Genomic DNA, 27262 nt, shown 5'->3' on the forward strand with positions numbered 1-27262 from the left:
CCTCACAGAGCGCTGATTATTATGAGTGCCAATGACTTTCCCTGCTCTACAAGGAAGCTACACACGCACATATTTATGTATGCATATATATACATGTATTTTACCTCTTCTCAAGGCTGAGAAGGACCATCGTGGGGAATATACAGAAATGCCAGAGATAAATCGGAGAATGAACAAAGGGACTGAGTACCTTGGAAGAAGTTCATGTTTGATTGTTTTTAGGTGCAAAAGAGAATTTTCTTCTTCTTCAAATTTAAAAATTTCCACTGTATTCTTAAATTCTGGGTGGTTTACAACAAAGAGATAAACTGTGTCATCTAAAGAATTGAAAGAACAGAGTTAATTTACAAGACATAACCATAGGACCTCTGGGCAGACACTGACATTTAAATACCACAGGCGAGGAAAGGTTGAATGTATAAACTGTTAGACGACCTAACATCATTCTTCTTCCCCTTCTTTCCCATCACCGTCTGGCTGGTGTTATTTCTGATCGTTGGTCCCCTGACCTTTAAGAAAGAGTGTTTCCCACTCCATATACAGAATTCATGAATAATCTGTTTATAGTTTAATTCAGAAATATAGCTCTTTTTTTTAATGCAATAATCATAGGTCTGTGAAAAAGGTTATGAAATCTAAACATTCTCTCAGGTGTTAACTGTTAGAAATTTCAAATGTAGCCTAAGTTGCTGCTAGCTGGAGAGGCAAATGATCAACTTATTTGTATGAAGAATACAGAAATAATTCATGAGTTAATTGTTCTTCTCTTACTATAGAAATGATCCAAATCTATGTTCCACAGTCATTTGCAAACCATGATAAGTTTCTTAATGTGGGTAGCTCATCAGCTCTTACCGCGGTCTATGAAAGTGCTGATACCATGTGGATTAAACGAAGCCAAATTGAACCCACGGCTGATTCTTAATTCCAGTGCCCTCGGGTTTTCTTCTTTTAGATCCATCATTAGTATCCCTCCAGGCTTATCTGGGGAAAAGCTGTGGAGTCCTGGACATTTTAAACCCTTTTCAAAACAGAGGAAAAAGTTAAATATAGGGGCTTAAGTGTGTTTATGGGCTAAAATGGGCAGTATAAATAAAAGATAAATAGATCCTTTGATTAAAGGTGGTGGTATTAAAGCTACAAATGGCAAGAAAGCAGAGAGGAGACAATAGGAAAAATAGGAATTGGGGGCTGGTGAGCTGCAAGACGAACAAGAAATGATTTTTCTGAGTTGAGGCACAAGACCAGGGGTATAGTCTCTTAAGTGGGTAACCACAAAGTTGGTGGCCCGGAAGATACCAGGCAGAGTTGAGGATGGGAGAAGTGAAAGTTTACATATGGACTGAAGTCTTGGTGAATGGCTGCAGTCAAGACTCCCCTCCTTGTCTCACACCCCAGATCCAATCTGTCAGGAAATCCTGTTGACTTTACCTTGAAAATATATCCCTTCATAAAGATGTGAACATTCCTCCTGACCTTTTCCGTGACTGCTTTGGCCCAAACCACCACCGCAATTGTGGCAACAGTCTCACAACTGCCCTTTCTGCTTTTTTCTGGCTTTTCCCTATGGAAGACTGGTCTCCCATCAGCATCCAAATTATGCCGAGGATGTCATGCCTCTGACCAAAACTCCATCTCACTTAGATTAAAAAGTGGACGTTCTTATGATTTACTAAAGACCCTGTATGATCTGCCCTGCTCACCCTCCTACACCTTCCTCGACCGCAAACACTCTAGGTCTCTGCTCCCATCTCCTATTGGCCACACTGGCTTCCCTGATGGTCTTTGAACAAACCAGGCACATTCTCGCCTCAGGGCCTTTATATCCATTGCTCCCTCTGCCTAGGAACGCTACCCCTCACCCCCCACCAGATACCTAAGGCTCCTAGATCCTTTATCTCTGTTGTCAAAGGTCACTTATTGCCATTTGACATAGATACATTTTTACACGTACATAAATGGCAGCCTGACCACACCCTCAGCATGGCTGTCCCTCTCCACTGCCCCACCTTCCTTTATTTCTTGTAAAAGTACTACTACATCTGACACATATTCATTCTCTCCCCATTGGAACATGAGCCAGGACTTTGCCTCCTTTGTTTGCTGCTAGATCCCAGGGCCTGGAGCAGTGCCCGGCAGGTAGTTTGTCCTTTTCCCACTGATTGCAACTATCGCCTTTATCGTGTACTAGACCCCTGTTTATATATTGATCTGTTTGGGGACTCATGCCTATTCCTGTACCAATATACCACTTTTTAATCTCTATAGCTTTGTTTATAACATACATATATACATGACTATATATATATATATATATATATATATATATAGCTCATTTATTTTCCTGTATAAAATTTGAAAATTAAGTTGCTATTCTGAATGGAACATTATTTTTATTTTTATGACTATTGCATTTTCTTTTTGTTTTTTCCTAGTGCATGAGAAGGCGAGGAGTTTTACATGTTCATTCTGAATAGTCTGATCCAACCATTTCCTTGAACTCTCTCTCCCCTTAGGTCAAACAGTCTGTTAGTTGAATCTCTTGGATTGTTTAAAAAGCAGGTAATGACAGTGTCTGAAAATTATGGCAGTTTTGACTTTTTTTTCTACTTCCTATTTTTAATCTTGTTTTATTGGGTTATTAAGAATTCTAGTAGAGGGGTGCCTGGCTCAGTCAGTTAAAGCATCTGCTCTTGATTTCAGCTGAGGTCATGATCTCACAGTTTGTGAGTTCAAGCCCCGTGGGCTCTGCACTGACAGCACAGAACCTGCTTGGGATTCTCTCTCTCTGCTTCTACCTCACTTATGCATGCTCTCTTTCCAGGTAAGCAAATAAACTTAAAAAAATTGTTTCAAATTAAAAAAAATAATAAAAAGAGCTCTAGTAGATTACTGATGGTCACAGTATTTGGGGGCGCTGTGTCCCTTTTTTAAACATTTATGGGAAGGTAGCACCAGTGGTAATGTTACACCACTGAGAATGATGTTTGCTGTAGGTTTCAGAGAAATTACCTTCTATGTCTAGTTTTCTGGGATCCTTCAAGCAGGAATGAACTGTTGCATTTTTATTCAGTGTTTTCTGGGGACCCACTGAAATGACCTAGGTCTTTTCTCTTTCAAATCTTTTCAGTCATATTTTATGCAAGTTTAAAAGAGTGTACAAAAATGAAGTCTCACTTTGTGTACAAAATTGAACATAACAGGAATTCTCCCCAATTAAAAAAAAATCTATCAAAATGCTCTAACTTCAAGGCTGGCAGGCTCAGCGAGCAGAAAACTGGAATTGTACTATTGCTACATGGGAGTGCCACTTCTATTTTGGAGCACTGTCCCATAAACAAGAGCATGATTTCAATGCACAGAAAGCAGGGATGGTGATAACTATTCATGATTATTTTAATATTGCCCATCACATAAATCTGTTTTTTTCCTCTTTTTAAAAGTTTTACTTATTTTTACTTGCAGCAAAATTATGTACCAAAATTGATCACCTTCACCACTTTAAGTGTAGAGTTCAGTAATGTTAAGTGCATTCACATTGTCATTTAAATCTTTTTTGTATTCTATTCTGTGTCGTACAATTCTTCAGTAAGGGTGATGTGGGGCTGGAGGTAACCCTCAAACCCACAGCTGTGCAAAGTGTGGAACAGGATGGGTTACATGGGCTAACATGCTTGGAGGAAGAACAAACAGCTGCCACGAGGTACACATTACTCGTTACTCATTTAGAAAGAAGTGCATTCTGGGAAATAGTAGAGACAATGCTGAGTAATTTAAAAAACAGCAGTAAAGTGGGATTATTTCTAAATTTGAAAAAAAGAAAAGACAGTCATATCACCAAGGAAGGACAAAAAAGCTGAAGAAATTCTGTTGACATGCCTACAAGATCATTATGACTATTCTAAGCCCCTTAGTGAAAATGGCTATAGATTTATGTGCTTGGAGACCTCACTCCTCCTAATTCAGATTTATTCCTATGGGGGCTGAGATCTTGAAACAGGTGAGTTCTGGATTATACAAATCTCTGAGAACACGTCCTTTGCAAAACAAAAAACAAAAAACAAAAAACCAACACCAACAACAAACACACAAAAAAACAAAAACCAAAAAGAAACACATACACACACACACACACACACACACACACACACACGCACACACACACCTCAGCAAGTGCTTTCTACTTTCCTCAGGATTTTTGCGCCTGTAGTTATGAATAATTTTGATGAGGAATCCCAGTGTTTTCTCCTAAGCCTATAGACATGTGCAAGCATGTGCTTCGAAACAAACAACCCAGAGACCTACTAGAAATATCATTTTACTCATTCTGTGTAGGTAATTAAATAAAACTTGTCTTTTGAAACTGTATTTTTTAAATTTCATATAAATATTAGTGTGTCTGCCAAAGCCTACAATGTTTCTTTTTTCCCTCAGTGGTAACAACCAACTGTTCAGTCTTTCACCTAAAAACTATCAGGAACCTGAAGAGTGTTCTAACCCTCATTCTCCTCTAAGCCAAGTTCTCTCAGCTTTCCCATACCTCTCACAACTGTTTTATTAGTGCTGTGACTCTTCAAAAGTTCCTCTATGGTTTCCACATCTGAGTCTCAGAGCCTGAAAATGATGGATGCTGAGAGGGAACAGAATCATTACAGGCTGCCTTCAAATTCTGATACGTCTTGGGGCACGTATCAGTCGGTTAAGCATCTGACTTCAGCTCAGGTCATGATCTCGCACTTTGTGGGTTCAAGCCCCACGTCGGGCTCTGTGCTGACAGTTCAGAGACTGGAGCCTACTTGGGATTCTGTGTCTCCCTCTCTCTCTGCCCCTCCTCTGCTTGAACTCTGTCTCTCTCTCTTTCTCTCTCTCTCAAAAATAAACATTAAAAAAAATTGTTTTTAATCTGGTACATGTTTCTCAAGAAAAACCAAACCCACAAAAATGCCACAGACAGTCACTGGCACCCAAGCCAGGGAAGAAGGGTGATCAGAACTTCCTCATCTCCCACTTACAAAGTTTTCCAGTTAGAGGCTACTGGTGAAGGTCAGAACACAGTCAATTTTAAAGACTTTCTACTGTATACCCAGAAACGTGACTATTTTTCATCTTCTAGGAATGAAGGCAAAAGTGAAGGTTATAAATAAACTTAGTTGGTTATTTTTCACTTATGACAGGCTATTCAGTGGGAAAAGGAAAGAAACTAGAAAAAGAAAAAAGCCTTCGTCTGGGAAAGTTGGTATAGTGTTTGAAAATAAACAATAACAGCAAGAGTATAAGCTTAAAATGGAGGATCAAATGGAAAGAAAGAGATGCTTTATTTATTTTATTTATTTATTTATTTATTTTTAATGTTTATTTATTTTTGAGAGAGAGAGACAGAGCGTGAGCAGGGGAGGGACACAGAGAGAGAGGGAGACACAGAATCCAAAGCAGCTCCAGGCGCTGAGCTGTCAGCACAGAGCCCGACGTGGGGCTGGAACTCACAGACTGTGATATCATGACCTCAGCTGAAGTCAGATGCTTAACTGACTGAGCCACCCAGGCGCCCTGATGGATGCTATATTTAAAAGAACATAATGTAGTATGGAATATCCATAATAATGCCCAAAATATCCTTTTTAATAACAAACTTCTGAAACACAGATTGCATTGGAATATCTTAGTGCAATGCAGTAGGCACGTAAAGAGCAGCTCATCAACTGGCAAAGACTTGTTTATCTCTACGTTTAGATAAGCTTGAAGACATTTTCCCAAACCTCGTTTACATGGTCTTTTTTGTTCAAAACATAGTTTTGAAAGTGAGGAATTAAAAAAACAAGTTCCTGTCCTGTAGGCCTCCTCAAACTCTCTTGTACATCCTCCACTGAGACTGGGGAAAGAAGGAGATACTCACCACACTAAAGAAAGCCAGACCATTGGGAAGTATGTCAATATCATCTGCGCCAGCCTCTGGAAGTCCAAGAAAACAGGATACACGTTATGTTCAAATTCCATTATTTGTTAGATACAGCACAATAGGGACTTTCTTTACTTTACCAGTGCCTGAATTTTTAGGAATAGTTCCAATTTTTTCTGAGGAAGCACTCTCTTTAATACACATCCATTGAAATCCCTTCCTGCAGTGAACCTCTAACTTTAAATGTTAGATATTTTATGTTTACTCAAATCAAAGTCAAGTAATCACCACACTTCCAGATATAATACAGAAAAAGCTGACATCTGTACACTCTTATGATAAACATCCAGATGTCTGTACAAAAGTAATTGACATCAGGGGAATATTACTTTCAGAGTGAAGGGCTCATAGTCATTTAACCATGCAAATATCCTTGTCCCTTTCTCTGCTCATTCAATCTGAAGCAAACACAGACATTTCTCTCATTAACAGAGATAAAGCACCTGGGATTATATATTCCCTCTTTTAAAAACAATGTCTGCTTGTTCTCATAAGCAAAGAAAGCTTTCCATTTAATCTTTAAATTTAAGCTTTAAACTACAGAAAACAACTAGCAAAAGAAAATTAATGAAAAATACCATGCACCTAAGCCAGCTGAATCTTCTAACGGTTGTCTCTGAGCAGGCTACAATTACTATTGATTGTTTATTGATTGTCTTCAGTGCACTCCACACAGCACAGCAAATAATTAGACATAAGACCTTCCCAGTGGTCTCACTGTGTAAATTCTGCAGACAGATAATAGACCCAAACACAAGAAAAGAGGAATAAAAATGGCTTAGATTAAGCCAAATCATGACACATTCTTTGAGTCCACAAAATCCAATCTTCCCCTTTAAGACCTCTCCAAAGGATTTCTCCAAGATTATTTCTAGGTTGTCAAAAACAAACAGCATCTATACAGCCATTTTGGTTTTGATTCATGAGTTTGCATTTGGTTGGTTGCCTCCAGTGTCACCGGCTCTATCACAGTGGAGAAAAGCAAAAGAAAATACAAATGCCAAGAACTTCACTTTGTAAAGAAGACTGCAATCATGAATACATGCAATGCCTGCTCCTTGGCAAGAAGATATATGTGTGAGTGTATATATATATATACACACACATATATACACTCACACATATATACATACACACACACACACACACACACACACATACACATGCTTTAAGCATGGCATGATGGAGGAGTTCTTAGCCTGGTCTGTGGATTCCTAAGGAGCCACAAATGGGTTCCAGAATCTATGAACTGGTTGAAATTGTATGCAATGCAAAATGGCACCTGGATGTATGGCTGAGAAATCCTATGAAAAGGATGAACCTTGGCTTTCAGTAGGTTGAACAAAAGGTCTTTAATAGCCCCAAAAGTTAAGAATCACTAGACTCTAATCCCAGGGTTCTCAACTGGTAATGAGCAGGGACCAGGGGACTCTACGCCACATGTATGTATGTGCAAACACAAACATACACACACACTCACATGCACATGTCAGTCCAAGTTTTGCTTTCTAGACCCATTTAGTAGGAAGCTAATTAAATAAAATTTGTTGTGGGGTGCCTGGGTGGCTCAGTTGGATAAGCATCTGACTTTGGCTCAGGTCTCACGGTTTGTGGGTTTGAGCCCCACGTTGGGCTCTGTGCTGACAGCTCAGAGTCTGAAGCCTGCTTTGGATTCTGCGTCTCCTGCTCTCTCTCTCTCTCTCTTGCTCTCTCTCTCTCTCCCTGCTCCTCTATCTCAAAAATAAGTAAACATTAAAAATTTTTTAAAAATAAATAAATAAATAAATAAAATTTGTTGTTCTTGAAAAATTACTTGAAACAATTTAATTTCAACATATACATGCTTATGCACATAGAACAAGAAAGGATATACAGAAAAAATTAACAATGGTTCTTTAGGTGGTAGGATTATGAATGATTTTCATTTCTTCTTTATACTTTTCTTTGTTTAAAATTTTCTACAAATAATAGTATCGTTTTAGTAATCAAGAAAAGAACAATGTTTGTGAAAGGTATTTTCATTTCAACTACATCATAACTTCTTTGTGCAATCCCATCACTTAATTCCAAGAAAAAAAATAGTAAGTCTTATCTGTAGCTTTCTTTAGAATAGTTTCCAGATCTACTCCCTCCTTCTTCATTTCTATATCCATTACTACAACAGGATTTTATCATTTCCTATCACCTCTTGGGTGTGATTACTGCAAGCGTAGTCAATACTGGAGAAATTTTTTTCTCCTCTAATTCAGTAATAGTAGTAGTACTAGTACTAATAATAATAGCTACTAGATATTGTGTTTACCAAGGGCTAGACTCCTCGCAAGTACTTTACATACATTATTTCACACAATTTCTATATCCCTAGGAAGCAATATTATTATCTCTTTCTTTAGAGTAAAGAATACAGAGCCTTTGAATAGTTAAGCAAATCGTTCAAGGTCACAAACTGGGAAGCTGGGACTCAAGTCTTTTCCTTCTGACTTAAAAGCACACAGAAAAGAAAATACAACGTAGCAGTGAATGAATTTTCTGTCAGAACCATCCCCTGGTTCCTCTCTAAAGACACTTTACTTTGTAAATTTGACTGTGGTCAATTCCACGTGTTAGCTTTTTCCCAAAACGTTTTGCTTCCATTCCTCCCACCAAGATCTTCCCCAATCCATATTTGGTACTTTTTGTTAAAACCTCTTTCAAAACCCTCTTGCTCTAGAAAGTCTTCTAGCTTACCTAGCACATCAGGTTTTGATCTATTTTTTAGTATATCTTTGGTAATTATCTGTGTCAGAGATGGCTAACTGCTCCCCAGTATCCATATTCCCCATCTTCCTTTTCAGCTACAGGCACATGGCAACCCAGCTAAGGACATTTTCTACCCTTTCTTGAGATACTTGTGGCCATTTGCCTAGGTTCAGGTTAACAGGATGCGAGAGTACAATATGTATGCAATATCTGGGTAAAATAAGCTAAAAATAATATCCACATAAATTTTCTTTCTATCCCTTCATGTTGGGAAATGGCAACAGTTGGAGTTGGAGTCTCCAGTTGGAGACTCAGTTGGAGAAAGCAGCAATATGTTGAAGAGACTTGTATTGCTTCATCAACCTTTGTCCCAGATTAGCCACATGGAGCACAACCATCTAATCACCTAGGCCATTTGCTTATCTTTGGATTGGACTGCCATGAAAAAGGGAATAAATTTCGCTCTCCTCTCCTCTAGGTGTAACTTTATAACACCAAATCAGCCCTTGCCATTCCCAATAGAGTATCCGATATGTAACATAACTATTTTTCTCCACTTTTTTGGTTCACTGGTGAGGGAGGTATGTGTGTTAGTCACTCTGGGAAAAGATACTATATTGCAAAGAGAATTTGCCAAACGTCTCTGAGTCTTGGGTCCTTATCTATTATATACAGAAGAGAAAAAAGAAAAAAAATCTATTATCTCACAGTAGTGTACATTTTGTTTTCCTTTCATAGTAGACTATAAAGTAAATGATCACAAGGGCTACCAACTTTAATGCTTTTTTTTCTTTTAAATCTCCTCAGCAGCATTTATTGTAAAGGTCTTGATTGCCAAGTGTACAAAACCACTAATTAACTCAAGAGAGACAATCCATTCAAAATTTTCTTTTAGTCCAGGACTCTGAATGCCCGCATTTTCAAAGACATTTAGAAAATGTTTTAAGCTTTTAAGTCTCTATAAATAGACTTAAGTAGATCCTGTCATTATAATTTTTTTATTATTTAGATGTTGATATTAGGCCAAATCATGGGTGTGTAAGAGCCTGGTTTCTGTCCGTAAGATACAATCGGAAGGAAAACCAAAAAACAGGATAGTTGAGCTTACTTGGTGCCCCCGCAGAAGGCACACATCTGGTATGGCATGTGGTAGGTGATTATTATTTATTAAAACAGAAAGACATGAGATGATATGTATAGAGCACCCAAGAGTTGCGAAGAGTTCATTTCTAGTCACGGTGAATGCAGCACCATAGTGTGTGTGGGTGTGGGTGTTGATGGGGATGGAAGTGTAGGGAAAGTGGTCTTACCTCTTGGAGGGATAGCTGGCTTCAAGTGCGTGGCTACTACTGTTTCCCAAAGTGGAAACTGACAAAGAGAACCTTTCAACCCTTGTTGCCTACCATAAGAAGTTGCTTTTGCCTGTATGGGCATGTATATGCCCAGCACACTGTTATTCCCTATAATCAAAGACCACTGAATAAGTGACAGTTGTTAAAAACATGTAATTACATGCTATTATTAACCACTATGCATCACCAACATAGCATTCAACGAATGTTCATACAGTGTGTGCTAACCACAGAAGCAAAAACAAAAACAAAAAAACAAAAACAAAAAAAATAGAAAGAAAAAAAGCACAATTCTAATTAGATCTAAAAATGTATCCCAAATGTGCTTCTAATCACTCATCGTCTTCGCTCTGTTGCCTTTTGAAGTGCCTCAGAGGCATTAAACACTTCACAAGAAGGGCCATAGGTGACATATTTCCTCATTCTTTCCAATTCCAGACAGCAGCTCACACACATCACAACATAAAGGTCACAAACACAGACAGACGCCTGTTCAGAATACAAATGTCTTTGGGCTTGTTTTTCTCTGAGGAGCCCTCCATCCCAGTGAGTTGTAACAGCAATACACTTGGCAGTTCATCCTGGAATGTGTCTGGCTGTGCCCTATTGTCTACTCTGGGACTTGAATTCACAGAAGGTGGGCTCCACAGGGCCAAGGGCTGTTTAATAATTTGACAATTATTAACTCAGTAGCAGGAGTAACCTTCGAGATCACTGACTCACCCTCCCAACCTTGTACAACATCCCTCACAGATGCCATCTGGCTTTTGCTTAGTGGCCATTCTGAAGGGGCTCTTCATGAATGCAGCCAGAAGGCAGGATGCAGTTGCTGAGTTTCTTGGGAGTCCAGACAACCTTATTTCTAGAACTGTCTGCATTATCCAGCACAGATCTAGCCTGTGTGGTATTTGATACTGAGTTTGTATCTTCCTGCTAAGTGTGTGGGCAACGGTAAGGGCAACAAAGAGGAGAAGCCCCAGGAGCAAGAAGTCACGGAGTCCAGGCAAGGGAGATAGAACTAAGAAGGTGGACTAAAGCAACAAAGGAAGATAGGACACAGGGCACATAAAAAACAGATGCGGAAAGGGAAGGCGAATAACACAACTGGAAAGAAACTTTGAAGTACAGAAGGCTGCTCTGAAAACTGACAGGTTTCATGAAAATGAAGCCTTCTTGTGTCTGATCCAGAAAAGGATCACTACTTTGTTTTTGTTCAAAGAGCACTGTGAACTCTGCCTGTAGTGAATGTGGTTATAGATACGAAGTACTTTATTAGCAATGCCAATCCAGGGCAATTTAGCAATGACTATCAAAACTTAAAACACGTCTGCTCCCTGAACAACAATCTCACCGTCAACAAGTCATCCTACAGACATACAAGAGCTACATGTACAATGATGTTCACTGATTCGTTTGTGGTTGCAAAAAACTGCAACCATCCAAATGTGCATCAAGAAGGAAATGATTAAATAAACCACGGTATGTGCAAACAGTAAAAAGAAGGAGGTAGGTCTACATGAGTTGATGTGGAAAGCTGTTCACCTTCCACTGAGAACAAAGCAGGTTGCAGAATATAATCTTATATTAAGATGCCGTTTGTGGGGCGCCTGGGTGGCGCAGTCGGTTAAGCGTCCGACTTCAGCCAGGTCACGATCTCGCGGTCCGTGAGTTCGAGCCCCGCGTCAGGCTCTGGGCTGATGGCTTGGAGCCTGGAGCCTGCTTCCGATTCTGTGTCTCCTTCTCTCTCTGCCCCTCCCCCGTCATGCTCTGTCTCTCTCTGTCTCAAAAATAAAAAACGTTATAAAAAAAAAAAAAAGATGCCGTTTGTGAAATATGCATGTATTTGTTTGCATTTGAGTTGGAAGTATCAGGAAAGATAAGGAAAACTTTATCTCTGGAGTTATTTCTGTGTGGGGTGGAGATTTTGTTGAGAGATTTTCATTTTCCATTTTGTAACTTCTCTTTTTTCTGACACCTTCACTAGCTGACCTCTAGGCTGACAGAGCACAGATTCCAGGGGCCACACACAGCGAAGAATATAAACTTTATAAAACGTGTTCAGAAAAGTCACTAAACAAGCAAGAAATCAAGCAACAAACATAGGATTACACAAATAATTAACAAATTGCAGGGAGAGTGGGGGACAAAAGAAATACACGTGCATGAGATTAAAAAAAAAAAAAAAAAAAAAAAAAAGACTGACCAAAGAGGTTTTCATTGACTTAATGTGATTTTTCCTCTGATGAACGCTAGTGGTGTGCCAAAACACTGCTAATGAGTTTTTTCGTGTTTTTGGCCAAACAATGTAAGGAGTATAACAAGCATTTTCTCATACTCACCGATTCCTTTAATGAGGTGGCAGTTTGGAAGGTCTACGGATTCTACTTCTCTGGAGGCTTTAAGTCGATTCCTGTTTAAAAAAAAATCTATCTGTTTATGTATTCCTTGCTTTGTTGCAGACAGGGTTTAAAGAGGCTTACAGCAATACATAAAACATAGCATAAATCTAAAGCAGATGAAAGAGAAGACAGAAAAACAAGGGTAGGAACATTAAAGAGCACCAGAAATGAAGTTAAAATAAAAATGCGTATCACAAAGTTGTATGTGTGAATGTGGATCATAAAAGAAAGCCAACAACTCAACAAATAAAACTTGTAATGCAAGTTCCTGTGCAAATATAAACACAGCACCAGGTCACATTCCGCACAGCTCTGGTGTTGTGGGAAGAGCTCCAGATGTGGAGCCAGCAGCCCTGTCTTCCTACCGAGGGCCCGGAGGAGCCGGAAAATGCTCAGACCCTCTGCAAAGTGACACGGTGCCTGACAGGAGGCCAAGAGAAGATGGGTTTTCCAGAGCCAGGCACACAGAAGATACCCTACAAGCAGCTGCCAAGAACTGGGTCGAGGGGATCCCATCCCCACACAGTGTTCATTAGGTGAGAGCTTCTCAGAACATCAATTACCTCAGCAAAACTACTTGCTGTTGCTGTTTGGCAAAAAATAAAGTGAAGAAATCATGAGAAAATGGCAAACTGTAATGAACGGTCCCCCCTCTACCAGAGAAGGCCACAAAGCAGTTTGGGCAAAGGTGGGGGAGTTCTTCTTTTGAAGCCACATGCTATATAGGCTTTTTGCCTTCTCTTCGCTCACTCTCTCCCCTTCTCTTTCTGTTCTCTACAGTCACAAATGTTAAGAGTGCTTGCAGGGTGATTGACATTGTCACATATATCACACATTTAAGAGACGACAACGGTAAGTTGCTGCTTGTCCCTCTTCCATTCATACCCTTGACAGCGTCTGACTTCTAGACACCAAATATGGGGAGATCTACCGATCTCAGCAACATGGTAGAAAGTCGAGGCCTACCTAACTCAGAATTACCAACAGGTGGTAGCAACCTTATATTTTGGCAACTCATATCATATATAGTGTTTCTGATTAAAATGTTCATCAGTCTGTTATTTTGAATCATGTAACTCAAATAGTATCCAAATTTCTTAAAACAATATAGCAATAAGGCTATAAAAATTAAAGTGAATCAAATATAAATAAAATAGAAAATTAAAATTAAAAGCAACTAAAGTAAACATATAAAATATGTAGGTGTAATGAAAATTAAGCATAAAATACAATGTTAACGCAAAGCAAGACAAAATACAATAAATCTCACATTTACAAGTCCCCGGAGGGATCAAATTTTTCATTTTTTATTTAATTTTATGTTTTTTGAAGTTTATCTATTTTGAGAGACAGAGAGACAGTGAGAGCAAGAATAGGGGAGAGAACAAGGGAGAGAGAGAATCTGTCAGCGCAGAGCCCCAGGAGGGGCTCAATCCTAGGAACCATGCCATTATGACCTGAGCCGAAATCGAGTCAGAAGCCTAACCGACTGAGCCACCAAGGCCCCCTACCCCGGAGTGATTTAAAGGGAAAATATGTATACTTAGCCTAATGTAGTAGAGTGGCAGTAATACGAGTGATAATAGGAATGCCACTGCTGATAGCCATGGGTGGTAAAAGAAAATCAATAATAAAAACAGTTAAAACTCACTGAGTCGGCCACTGTTCTATGTGATTTACTTGAATGACTTCATTGAATTGCTACAACAATCCTAAGAAGTAGGTACACTTGTCCCTACTTAGGAATGAGGGAAGTGACTCAAGAGGTGAAGCAACTTTGCTGAGGTTTGACACCTGCTGGGAAGAACCTTCCAAGGCAGTGCTCTAACCCACTCTGGTATTTTTGTCAGAAAGGAGGGAAGAGATCTGTGCTTCTGCCTTAGCAGCAAGACTGCCTGACCATCAGCAGGTTAATCTCTATGGGCATCGGTCTTCTTTATGTGTAAAGCAAGGATGAGGTTAGATGACCTCTCAGGTTCAGTGGACACTGCATGACTCCAGAAACAGAAGGAGATACGTCAGTAGGTCTCAGCTGTGGCTTCATCAACTTTCTGTGTCATGCATTGGCTTGGGTGTCAATTTTATACAACTTACTATTATGTCCCTGTAACTCTACAAAAAGAGGGAGAGGATTATCATCTACCTATTGCCAAGATAAACTATATGGATAAAATACAATTCAGATGTGTTTGAACAATTTAGGTGGGTTATATTTTTACAGACAACTTAGGTCTGCACAAATGACTGATGATTACACACTGCTAATAGGGTAAACTTCATCAACTAGTTTAGCTGTACAATATCATCTCTAGAAATGCAGACTGCGTACTATTAAAACTGAGTTACGCAGGGGGCACCTGGGTGGCTCAGTTGGTTAATTGGTTAAGCGGCTGACTTCGGCTCAGGTCATGATCTCACAGTTCGTGAGTTTGAGCCCCGCGTCGGGCTCTGCGCTGACAGCTCAGAGCCTGGAGCCTGTTTCAGTTTCTGTGCATGTGTCTCTGTGTTCCTCCCCCGCTCTCTCTCTCTCTCAAAAAAAAAAAAAAAAAAAATGAATACACTTTAAATTAAACAAAACAAAACAAAACTGGAGTCACACAAGAGTTGTGCAGAACTTCCGGTTAATCAAATCATTTTTTCTTATCTTTCCTTTAGAAGAAAAGATAGGCTTTTGTTTCCAACCTTCGTGGCCCATCAAGACTTTCACATCCTTTTTGTAGAATACTGCTAGGCTTGTTACCTGGTAGAACTACCAGTTCCCTACCCATTAGTGAACTTCTGCATTAAGGCTGGTAGGACCTATTAGCCAACAAACCTAAAGCCATTCTCAACCCCTTTCTTCCTTGCTCCTTTCCACTGCAGAGACAGACAAGCCAAATATTTGCTTCCCCAGCCCCCTTTGTATTTAGACGCAATCATATGACCCAGGCTTTGGAGAAAGATATTTTTGTTCCTGATAGAAAATGCAGACACGGGGCGCCTGGGTGGCTCAGTCGGTTAAGCGGCCGACTTCGGCTCAGGTCATGATCTCGCGGTCCATGAGTTCCAGCCCCGCGTCGGTCTCTGTGCTGACCGCTCAGAGCCTGGAGCCTGTTTCAGATTCTGTGTCTCCCTCTCTCTCTGACCCTCCCCCGTTCATGCTCTGTCTCTCTCTGTCTCAAAAATAAATAAACGTTAAAAAAATATTATAAAAAAAAAAAGAAAATGCAGACACAAGATGAGAGCTAATTGGCATCACCCCTTCTCCCTTCTTCATGATATGACCACACGTACAGTGCTTGAGACTATACCAACCATTCAGTATCCTTAACACGACAAGTATGAGGACATAAAGCCAACAGTGAAGGATTGAAGGACAAAACTAGAAGAATCTAATTTTTTTATATGACCACGGGCTTGATGGAAAAGCTATAGAATGACTTACCTACAAAGTTTTCATCATGTGAGAAAAATAAGCCTTTATTTATATATAATTAATTTGATGCATGTTATTTGCAACTGAAAACACTCCTGTTAACCAATTTAAGAAGTCTAGGGAGTATATATATGAGAAAACTACACAAACCTCTTTGGACTAGGAGATCAGTCAGCTCAAATATATTTATGCCAAATTAAAAATAAATAAATAGGGAAACCTGGGTAGCTCAGTCGGTTAAGCATCTGACTTTGGCTCAAGTCATGATCTCGTGGTCCATGAGTTCGAGCTCCATGTTGGGCTCTGTGCTGACAGCTCAGAGCCTGGACCCTGCTTTGGATTCTGTGTCTCCCTCTTTCTCTGCCCCTCCCCTGCTCACACTCTGTCTCTCTCTCAAAAATAAACATTAAAAAAATTTTTAAAGTAATATATTTTTAAAAATAATAAATAAGTAAACAAATAAATGGTACAAACACAAATAAGTGACATTTTTGCTACAGCCTATTTGCTCCCTAACACTTTATGTCCACAGCATCCTTGTGACTGAATTAGGTCAGGGATGGCTGTCTGCTGTCATGCAGACATTGTCAATCAATCATAGCACTCTTTCCCTTTAACCCACAGCCAGCCTCAGACATAATATTCTAGGCAACCGCTACTGCTCTAGGCTCCTTCTGCTTTTCTCACTTTCTCACTTCTTTTTCATTAAAATTTTGTTATTTTTCTTTTAGTTACAACTATACGATAGGTGTAGTGCAGCAAAGAATATACACGGTCTTTCTTCAACTGAGCCAGCAGTCATTTCCCAAATGATCCCTAACAGAAACAGGTACATCAAGGTTCTTCAGCAGGGGTCCAGGGACCTTTATGGAGTCGTGGGTAAAATTCAGGGATCCATGAACATAAATGGGAAAAAAATACATATCTTTATTTAAACCTAACTGAAAGTAAGTCTCCTTCAACGATGACTGCAGGCAAGAAGCCACAGAAGTTTCTACCAGCAGTACCTATGTCTCCCTGTCAATAACAGAAATCACAGACATTGTTACATCACATTTCAGTTGCTGTAGATATCTCAAAATACCATTTATACTCACTGCAACTTCAAAATATCTATTGCTACATATTCAACTACCTTTATATCTATTTAAGGCTTTAATTAAGAATCCCACGTTGTTGTATCACTAGATTTTTAAAATAGGCTGGTAACACCATTTAAGTATTTAAATTAAGTATTTAGTATTTAAATATTTAAATAGTATTTAATTTTGTTTTACAGCCCTATGTATTGCATTTTATGCATTTAAAAGCATGATGGACACCAAGGTGTCTTATCGGTTGATGAATGGATAAAGACGTGATAGATGCGATACACACACACACACACACACACACACACACACACTCACACACTCACATACACAATGGAAAGTATTCAGCCATACAAAAGAATGAAATCTTGCCATTTGTGATGACCTGGATGGAGTTACAGACAATAATGCTAAGCAAAATAAGTCAGAGAAAGACAAATACCATATGATTTCACTCATGTACGGAATTTAAGGAAAAAAAAATGAGCAAAGGGGAAAACAGAGAAAGAGAGACAAACCAAGAAACAGACTCTTAACTATGGAGAACAAACTGATTGTTACCAGGGGGGAGGTGGGTGTGGAGGGATCGGTGAAATAAGTGATAGGGATGAAGGAGGGCACTTGTGAAAAGCACAGGGTGATATATGGAAGTGTTGAATCACTATATTGTACACCTGAAACTAAAATAAAACTGCAGGTTTACCAAATTGAATTAAAATAAAAACTAAAAAAAAAAGAGGGGCACCACACACAAAAACTAAAAAATAAAATAAAAGCATAATGTTGAGAAGGAGTCAAGACTTTACCAGACTGCCAAACAGATCTATGGCCCAAAAGTCTAAGAACCCTGCCTGAACATTGTCATTACAGGTAACTTTCAATGAGCACTTACTACGTATTTGGCATTGTTTTAGCACTTTACAAGTACAAGAATGAACTTCATGTTTTCATAGCCCCACTATGGAGTATCCTACAGATTGGGGCATTGAGGCACAGAAAGGTGAAATAAAAAGCCAAGGTCCCAGGTAAATAGTGGAGCTAAGGAATGAATTCAGGCCATCTAGGCCACAGAGCATGAACCCTTAACCAACAGTCATTACCATGAAATCAATTTCTATTTCTTTCACTTAGGAAAACAGCATTAGCCATCCAGAACAGGATGAGATAGGGGCAGTTAATTATTATATTGCCTCATCTTCAGCAAACTAGGAAAACAGTGTTACTACCTGGCATTACTTTGTTCCATATCTCATGGCCTTTGAATTTACAAACCACTGATGGGGCTTTATCTTCTAAGTACAGGCTTAAATATAGACAAACAGGGGCTTTATCTTTTGTATACAGACTTGTAAAACCTCTTGGAATTTTCACCCCTTGAGTCCCCTTAATGCTGGTACTTAGTAACGAAGAATTTGTGATTAGGCATGTTAAGCTGGGAGTAAGTCATTTACTCCAAAGGCAGAAAAGCTAGGAGGCTGTGGGGAAGCAGGGGGCAAATGAGAAGACCTAGTTTGGAGTTTACGTTCAGCACTTATTACCTGTTGAGCTACTAGTTGACTTCCTCCAGCCTCAGTTTTAACACGTATAATATAGGAAAGAAGACATATATGAAGACTGAATGGAGGCATAAATGTAAAAGGAAGTTCTTTCCAAATGTCAGTAAATGTACATTTTGGTTTACTATAAAGAACTTCTGACACAGTGATCAGCACACAGCAGTCACACAATAAATGATAAGGAGGATGGTAGTTTAAAAATAAAACCTGAACTTTCAGAAGAGTTCCAAAGCAGACTGGATAGCTTTTTGGTGCGGCTGTCATAAAATCTATCACGCAACAAGCGGAATATTCAGATGCTTGTTTGGGGATTCCTGCCTACGCATAGGTCTCTGATGTACTCAAGTCTCATGATTCATTCAAGTATGTGTACTTTGCAGCAGGTAGCAACTGGCCCAGGGAAATTTGTGTCTTTCTATTTTCCCCTTTATTGCTCAACTAGGGAGGAGTAGAAAAGTTGGGTGTAATATGCCATCCTCCCCTGGGAACTTTGGCCAGTTACAGTTCAGAAGGAAAGAGACAGCTTTGATTCCATTTATCCATCTGGGACATACTTATCCTAAAAAAAAAAAAAAAAAAAAAAAAAAAAAAAAAAAATTATTCACTGTTTATCTGAAATTCAGGTTGAAATTTAAGCGGGCGCCCTGGGGGGAGAGAAATAACTTGAGTGCCAAAGCGCCATCTCTAAAAATAGAACAATGAAATAGCTGGTACCAGATGAGAGCAAAAAAACAAAAAACAAAAACAAAAGCCTGTTTTTTGAAGGGCCTTTCCTTATGGGGAGGTAGGAACATGCTGCTTTTCTTTTTTTTTTTTTTTTTTAATTTTTTTTTAACGTTTATTTATTTTTGGGACAGAGAGAGAGACAGAGCATGAACGGGGGAGGGTCAGAGAGAGAGGGAGCCACAGAATCGGAAACAGGCTCCAGGTTCCGAGCCATCAGCCCAGAGCCCGACGCGGGGCTCGAACTCACGGACCGCGAGATCGTGACCTGGCTGAAGTCGGAGGCTTAACCGACTGCGCCACCCAGGCACCCCACTTGCTGCTTTTCAAAATAGACGCTAAGGGTCTGAAAGGAGAGATGCGATGCATTTGAGCACCCCACCTGTATCTGTCAAGAGCAGGCACAATCACAGGGTTGCCAAATAAAAGACAAGATGCCCAAATTTGAATTTCAAATAAAGAATGATATTTTAGTATAATCATGCCCCAATATTGCATAGGATCCGCTTATCCTACAGAATGGTTTGTCGGTTGTCTAAAACTCAAATTTAACTGGGTATCCTGCGTTATTTTCTAAATCTAGCCACCTATCACATATCCTAACATCCTCACATCAGCCGATTGAGGGCTTCAACTATCCGATGAAGTTACCACCCTGGAAAGTCACTGCTTGGTAAAATTTATTACAGTCAAATCTCTCTAAAGAAAAGATGCATTAAATTGTAAATTACCTGTAAGGTGCATTCTATGTAAATAAGCTTCATTTACTTTTTCTTAGGTTTGCAACTATAACTCATTTAAAGGGACTTAAATTTAAAACTTTAAGGTTGGTAAGAAGAAAAACCCATGATTTGGGAAAACTTCAGCTTGTGGAACACTGATGGCTTGAAGTTCAGGACAATTTAATGAGCTTGTGAATTTTAGTGGTACTGCCTTTGAAACTGAGAGCTGGACAGAATGTACAAAACCATCCAATTCAAAAATGTCCTGCAGAGCAAGTTGGGCATTTATGTAACATGAAAATTAAGGCCAACATGTCCATTTCCTACCAGTAAGAATTCTTCCATCACACACTTCCCCCAGCTTGCACCCCTTTATCAGCAGATAAAGCTCCAGCTATAGGTCAGTAGACACAGAAACCCTGGTATCACCTTTGACTTCCTCCCCCTTATCACTGGGGCTCAGGCTTGGGCCCCTGTTCTGTTATTCTCTCCAAACCACTGCAATACCTTAACTAGCTTCCCCATATCTGCTTACTCTCTATTCTACTACTTCTCAATTGTAACTGCATATTAGAATTATAAGGAGAATCTTTTAAAATAAACGCTCAGGGCGCCTGGGTGTCTCAGTCAGTGAAGCATCTGCCTTCAGTTCAGGTCGTGATCTCGCAGTTTGTGAGTTGGAGCCCACTTCAGATCTATTTCCTTCTCTCTGCCCCTCCCTCACTCACATGCTCGTGTGCGCTCTCTCTCAAAAATAAATAAATATTAAAAATAATAATAAAATAAAATAAAGAACACTCATGCCTCGGCCCCACTCAGACCAACTGAATCAGAATTTTTGGGGGTGCAGCCCAGGCATCAGCCTGCCAGGAGATTCTAACATACAGCCAGGATTGAGAACTGCTCTCCTCCAATCCGTCCTTCCAGCTTTGCCTCTATGTAGCACAACTAACTATGCTTTATAACACAGCAACTGATTATGCTTTTATATGGTTTAAACAGATTCCTGTTGAAACGCACACACGCACCAACATCAATAGTTCTCCTTTGCCTATCAAAGCAGGCCCCAATTTTTGAACTCCTAGTTAACCATCTCAAAACTTTTCCTACCCTGGACCCCTTAACTCCCCTCAAGTTGGTCTACTGCTAATCTGCAAACTTCCCCACCCGTTCCCCTTTGTTCATGCTTCGTTTTTCATCTGGGATGGCCTCCTTTATCCCCACATATGTTTCACCCATCCTTCAAGACCAATTTCAAATAGTCTCTTTCTCCTGAACTCCACCTTCAAGGGCTCCATCTTTCCTCCTTAAGCCTGCAGGGGTTGGTTTGTACCTGTCCTGGACACCCAAATTGATACATTTGTTTTACTTCTCTTCTCCCCTGTAATAGGGTGAACTTCTTAAAGGTGAGGACAGTGCCTGACTCCATTACAGGAGCCCAACACAGCACACCATACAGAATTGGTGCTCAGTATTTCTGGAATCCATCTGCACGAGGCTTATAAAATTTCAGTTGGTAACTTAGAAACTAGGATGTCTACCCATCCGTGATTTTCATTATAATTAAATTGGGACATGCACTAGGCTTGTGCTGTTTGACATTCTGGCTTCAGGGTTCCTCAGTGGAGATAAATAAGGAAGTGATGTAAGACCAGTCGCTGAATATCTCAAATATCTTTGATGCACAGCGCCAAGATTAGAAAGATGAAAAGTTTCTCAAACTTACGCAGGGGAGGGATGGTGCACAACTTTATTAAAGAAGGAGGCTGGTTTGGGCAACAAAGAGAAGCAGCACCAATGACTTGAAATAAATCTTTATAATGAAAGTTTCAGTGCATGAGTAATAGTTTTGCTTCCAAGTTTAAAGAGCTGGATTTGCCTGGGAGTGCTTGCAAAGCACTCGCTGGGGCTCCTCAACTTCCCAGAAAGTCTCGAGATTCAGCCCAAACTGCGTTGGGTTTTGCTAGAAGCTGGGGTGGGGGTGGAGGTGTTTCACAAGCTGGGTATCTGAGAACAACCCGGAGTTCTCTGCCCGGCAGCTGGAGAATCCCTGCATGGCCTGCGCCCTCTCCCGCAGCCGGCCGCCACCCGGGCCTGGGGACCCGAGCGCGGGCGTAGCTCGGGGAGGCGTCCCACAGCCGGGCCGCGCGCCGGCGCCTCGGTGCGCGAGGGCCCACCTACCTGAGCGCCAGGAGCCTCTCGCCCAGGAGCGCCAGCGCTATCCCCAGCAAGCTCAGAGCCACCAACCTCCCCATGGCTCGGGAGCCGGCGCCGCCAAGCTCTCGCTGGCCGGGGAGCACGGTGGGCGGCGCCCGCCTCCCCGCTCCGGCCGCGCTCCGCCCCGGCTCCGCCCTCGGTCCGGCCCTTGGCCTTTGTCACCACCCGCTTCCCCAGAAGCTTTCCCAGGATGCCCCAGTTTAGGTTGAGGGCGTGAAATTTGGAATTCCTTCGCCTCCTATCCCAAACAAACAACCCCAAGGACCTCAGGCAGCCCGCGTTCCTTTCTCATTTTCCTAGTCTTCAAAGACATTCCTTACTCCTTATCCCAGTAGGAAACTTCTAGATAAAGTTTTAAAGATTCTTTTTCATTACAGGAAAAGATACAGAGTCCTGTCTTGTAAATAACTTCATGCTGGAATCACTATTCATTATACCAGGGTGTAGACGGAAGGAAAGAGACATTCTGTTCCTGGTAATCCTTCATCTGGGCCCGAGGCCTGCAGACTTGAACACTTTTTGATCTCGGCTCAGTGTATGGGAAAACTGTTTTTTGCTTTCTTTTACTTTAAGAGCCATAACATGAAGAAAGAAAGAAAAACAAATGTAAAAGAGAAGCTTATTGGTTCAGATTGAGACAGACCGAGTATGCCTGAACTAAGCTTCCAATGGTTCCCAGGGTTTATTTGCCATCCTACAGCGTGTAGGCAGAAACCATCACGATTTCCAGTCTTCAACAAACATCACTTTCTTAGACAACCTGTAAATAAAAGCAGATGCTAATTTCTCATCTGCCCCTCCCCCCACCAAAACCAAAACTCCTCTCCTTCTGTATGTGTGTTTCCCTGATTCAGTCCTACAGGATATTAGGTTATATTGAATGGTAGGGAGAAAAACACTTGTCTTTTGAAAGAACAGACATGTGTCATGGGTCCCTCTGGCACAGACAAATCTCAATTCAGGAGGAGGCTGAGACCCAACAGGTGCTGGGCCACAAAAGGAATAGTACCCCAGGATTTAGGATGGAGATATTTGCTGTAAAGAACCAGAGCTTTCAAGCTCGGCAGAACCTGCATAATCTCAATCTCAGAAAATCTTGGAGAAACTTTCGATTAATGTTATGAACACGACGAATGAGTTCCCTGAAACTCAGTCTAATTCCCTCATCACTCTGTGTAAAAGTGCTGTATCTCCGTACTCTTCTTCCTGCTGAGTGTTGTGCTGAGTGTCACTGTCGAAAGAGTTTCTGCAGAAGTAGCCCCCATCCTTACCCCATATCCACCTCTAAACTAAGGCTGGGAATCGCTATTTCTCACAGACAGATGGGGAAGAGAGGGATTTTCTGATCTGGAAATCAGAAGTCTATCTTCTCCATTGTAGAAGGGTGGAGAAGACCGATTACTAAATGTTGTAGTATGTATCTGTTATTAAATGTTATAGTATAGTTTAGCAATCTTTTGAGATAACAGATCTCTAGGCTACACCAAGAACATAACCCTGGGCTTATGTTATTTCATGAGAAAAGTGACTCTTAAATAACCAAGTTGCCCAATACAAAACAAACTTGTTCTGGAACTTATCTGAATGCTGGCAACTCCTTACACTTGGTCTGAAGCAGTGTTTCTCAAATAATGACATGTAACTAGTTTATAATTAGAAATTTAATGGTTCTTAAGCAAAATTTCAGAAATAATAATACCTTTTATCAATGCTTCTCAAACTATGTGTGGTGAAGGACAGGTTTTTCTTCGCCTTTGTGAAGTACAATGAAAATAATTACTAGAAATGAAGTAAAAACTCAGACACAAAATACAAGCCCAAATCTTTTATTATTTGATTCAACAGACAGAAAATGAGTTTGTCAAATTTCTATAACAGTTTCTAAATGCTTTCTTTCAAATTTTCATATTTATCTCACCATGGACCAAAAACAAAGGGTTCACAGATTGAAAATGGTCTTTGGAGCACACTGTAAGTGGACTGCCTCTCATGATTGTGCTTTTAACTCTTTAAAGTTCTTTGCCTGTGTTATCATGTGTAATGTCCCCGGTAATCTGCGGAATAGGTGGCTCATGATTATTGTCATTTCATACACTATGTGATGGCGAGGTGGTCCCTCCATATTCCTTTTCTTTTTCTCCCCATCCTTACCTCTCTTTTAAAAAGGGGGTAGATCTTTTAACACAAAAATATATTGAAGACATGTTATAAAATATAATTATTATAATTATTATCAGTAAAAGAAAGAATTGCTTTGTAGATGGCTTCATTCTATGGCTTCTCAGAGAAAAGTAAAGGAGACCTTTGCCTCCCAAGTCATTTTATTGAGAATCCAATATATTAAAATATAAAGAAATGCAATGACAAAAGTCGTTTATATACATATTTTAATATTATAGTTAACAAATTATAATTCTTCAATGATTAGGTTGAACAATATGAACTTGTTTTCCTTAGGGATCAAAAACACCCAAATACAAAATACAAGGTATTTGCTCCAATAATGGAGCTCAAGTTTGAAATGAATGGGTTTATTCAATTGGGTTAAGGTATAGCTAGGACATATGAATAAAAAATTCTAAGATAATGTTGAAAGTCAATAAGATAGCCTACCTGTCCCCACTAGACACAAGCCTATTTCTACAGAGGGCTGTACAATTTCCTGCCTCTCTTCCAGGAGCAGCAGGACCTTGGAGGAAGAGGACAAAGGTGTAGAAAACACTGGGAAAGAAAAGCTGGGGAGACCAGAGACAAAAACTCCCAGTCTCCTTCACAGGCTGACTATGTATGGCCTGAACTCTGCAGAAAAAGGAAAGACATGTTTCCCCCAGTCTAGGAAATATATGCATGTTTCTTATCATCTAACAACGATAATGCCTCCAGTTATCAATGAATGAACCTTGCATGCAACCTTTTTCAGAGTGACAACCAGAGCTATTGTTTACTGAACAGTTCCTATGCCAAACACTTTCTAAACACTGCCTCATTTAATTCCCATTTGAACAACCATTTGAATCAGGTACTATTATTACAGCGGTTAAGAGGTCATAGAGGTTAAGTGTCTTGCCCAAGGTTACACACCTGGAGAATGGCGAAGCCAGAATCCAGTGTTAGAAAATTTGTATCAAGACCCCATTTCCACCCTTCATATATCTCTTATTAATTGTCCAATATAAAGATTTCTATACTTCTGCTATTCGTGGCAAGAAGAGAAATGAATGAGCTGGTAGTGAGACCTGTGGAAAATCATCTCATGCCAATGGACACGAGAGGGTCTTTAAAACAAGGTTGCTTTAAAAAAAATTTTTTTTCATGTTTATTTATTTTTGAGAGAGAGAGTTGGAGTACAAGTCGGGGAGGGTCAGAGAGAGAGGGAGACACAGAATTTGAAGCAGGCTCCAGGCTCTTGTCAGCACAGAGCCTGACGCGGGGCTTGAACTCACGCACCGCGAGATCGTGACCTGAGCCTAGTTGGGCTGCTTAACCGACTGAGCCACCCAGGCGCCCCAAAACAAGGTTGCTTTTTATACTTTCCTTTGCCTGCTTACATCACTTAACCTTTATTGAGTGTGTTCTGCATCTCTAAGCAATTACTGGGAATTCAAAATAAAGGAGGTCCACATTCCTGTCCTGGTGGTGGTCATAGGCTAGCAAGAGAGAGAGGTACCTGGACATATGCGATGTTGTGTGTCAAGCGCTAAGAACTTCGATCTTACCTTGTAAGTGACGTAAAGCCACTAAAGCCTTTTAAGGAAGGGAGAAACAGCTGTGTTTTGCAAAGGTCACTCTGATGGCTGTGGGAAGGGGAGCTGAAGTGTACTTCCCAAGTCTGCTTGAGAGAAGAGACAGATGTGAACAAGGCAGAGGCAGTGGGGAGGGAGGAGAGGGAGCAGATTTAAGGAATGTCAGAGGTTGAATGCATAGAAAGTGGTGAATGATGAGATGGGAGAAAAGGGAGGGTTGAGGATGACATGTTCCCCAGTTGAACAAGGGAAAATGGGGCTGTGCCAACTGGGACAGGAAGGTTTGAAGAGCACATCTGATGTACTCAAAGCCCTGGTGACAATTGCAGGCAATTGGTGCTCAGGGATGAGGTCTTATCTAGACAAGGAGACTTTGGGATCATTAGCAGACAGTACAGCAGACTGAATCAATGTCTGTCAAGAAGGGGAGAGGTTGTAGCCTGAAGTGAAGTGATATAGGTCAAAGTCTTTAAAACGTTTTGGTTGTATAAGTGGCTAGGAGGCAGGTTGCAATGTGAGGAGTGTTACAGAGAATTAGGAGCTGAATTGAACTTCAGGGAATTACCTTAAACTAGGGAAAGCAAAGACTGGCATAGACGTGGCTGTTTGCCTTTTCTCCTGAATCTGGGCATGGTCTTGAAGTTGTTCCTGCCATGGTGTTCTAGGCAGTCACTCCCTAGCCATGGAAAATGAAACCTATTTACTACTCACTTATAGGGACTGGGAACCATGTGAAAGATGGAGGTAGAAGTGGTTTGGAAAGAAATCTCCAAAGTTATTTGTGCTTGGGTAAGATGGTTCCTCTCCTGGCTTCTATACCCCCACTGGTAGGAGTAACAAGAGAGCCTTGAAACATGCTTCTGTCAAGACCTCTCTCTTTTTCAACACTCATGCCTTACCTTCAATATCTATGTAATCTCATTAGGCCTTTTATCCCTATGTTATGTGGTCACCATCTGAAACCCAGCTCCCTAGTCAACCTTTATTCTCCAGACTCTCTTCCCAGTTGACTGAGTACTTTCTCCCATCTCCCTATTCCCCTTTAACTTCCAAAACCCTTTTTTATGTGCTTTGGAACTCATAGTCACAACAGAATGTCCTATATCCTCACTGTCTTCACTAAATATCCTCGACAACTTTCTGCGTTATCTTCTTTTTTTTTTTTTTTAATGTTTATTTATTTATGAGAAAGCGGAGGAGGGGCAGAGAGAGAATCCCAAGCAGGCTCTGCATTGTCAGCACACAGCCCAGGGCAGGACTCGAGCTCACAAACCATGAGATCGTGTTCTCAGCCGAAATCAAGAGTCAGACTCTTAACCCACTGAGGCATGCAGGCGCCCCTCTGTGTT

General features: G+C 40.5%; 1 protein-coding gene across 1 annotated transcript in view; it reads right to left on the reverse strand.

The window, feature by feature from the left end:
• The window catches only part of PON2 (paraoxonase 2), a 28590-nt gene extending 6299 nt beyond the window's left edge, over window positions 1–22291 (reverse strand). The window contains exons 1-5 of the mRNA XM_043588920.1: window positions 22135–22291; window positions 12387–12457; window positions 5894–5949; window positions 856–1021; window positions 191–317 (exon numbers count right to left, since the gene is read on the reverse strand). Coding sequence (XP_043444855.1) covers window positions 191–317; window positions 856–1021; window positions 5894–5949; window positions 12387–12457; window positions 22135–22208 — 494 coding nt within the window. The 5' untranslated portion in view covers window positions 22209–22291. The remainder of the gene's footprint in view (window positions 1–190; window positions 318–855; window positions 1022–5893; window positions 5950–12386; window positions 12458–22134) is intronic.
• Window positions 22292–27262: the final 4971 nt, after the last annotated feature.

This window comes from Prionailurus bengalensis, chromosome A2 (genome assembly GCF_016509475.1).
Source record: "Prionailurus bengalensis isolate Pbe53 chromosome A2, Fcat_Pben_1.1_paternal_pri, whole genome shotgun sequence".
NCBI lineage: Eukaryota > Metazoa > Chordata > Mammalia > Carnivora > Felidae > Prionailurus > Prionailurus bengalensis.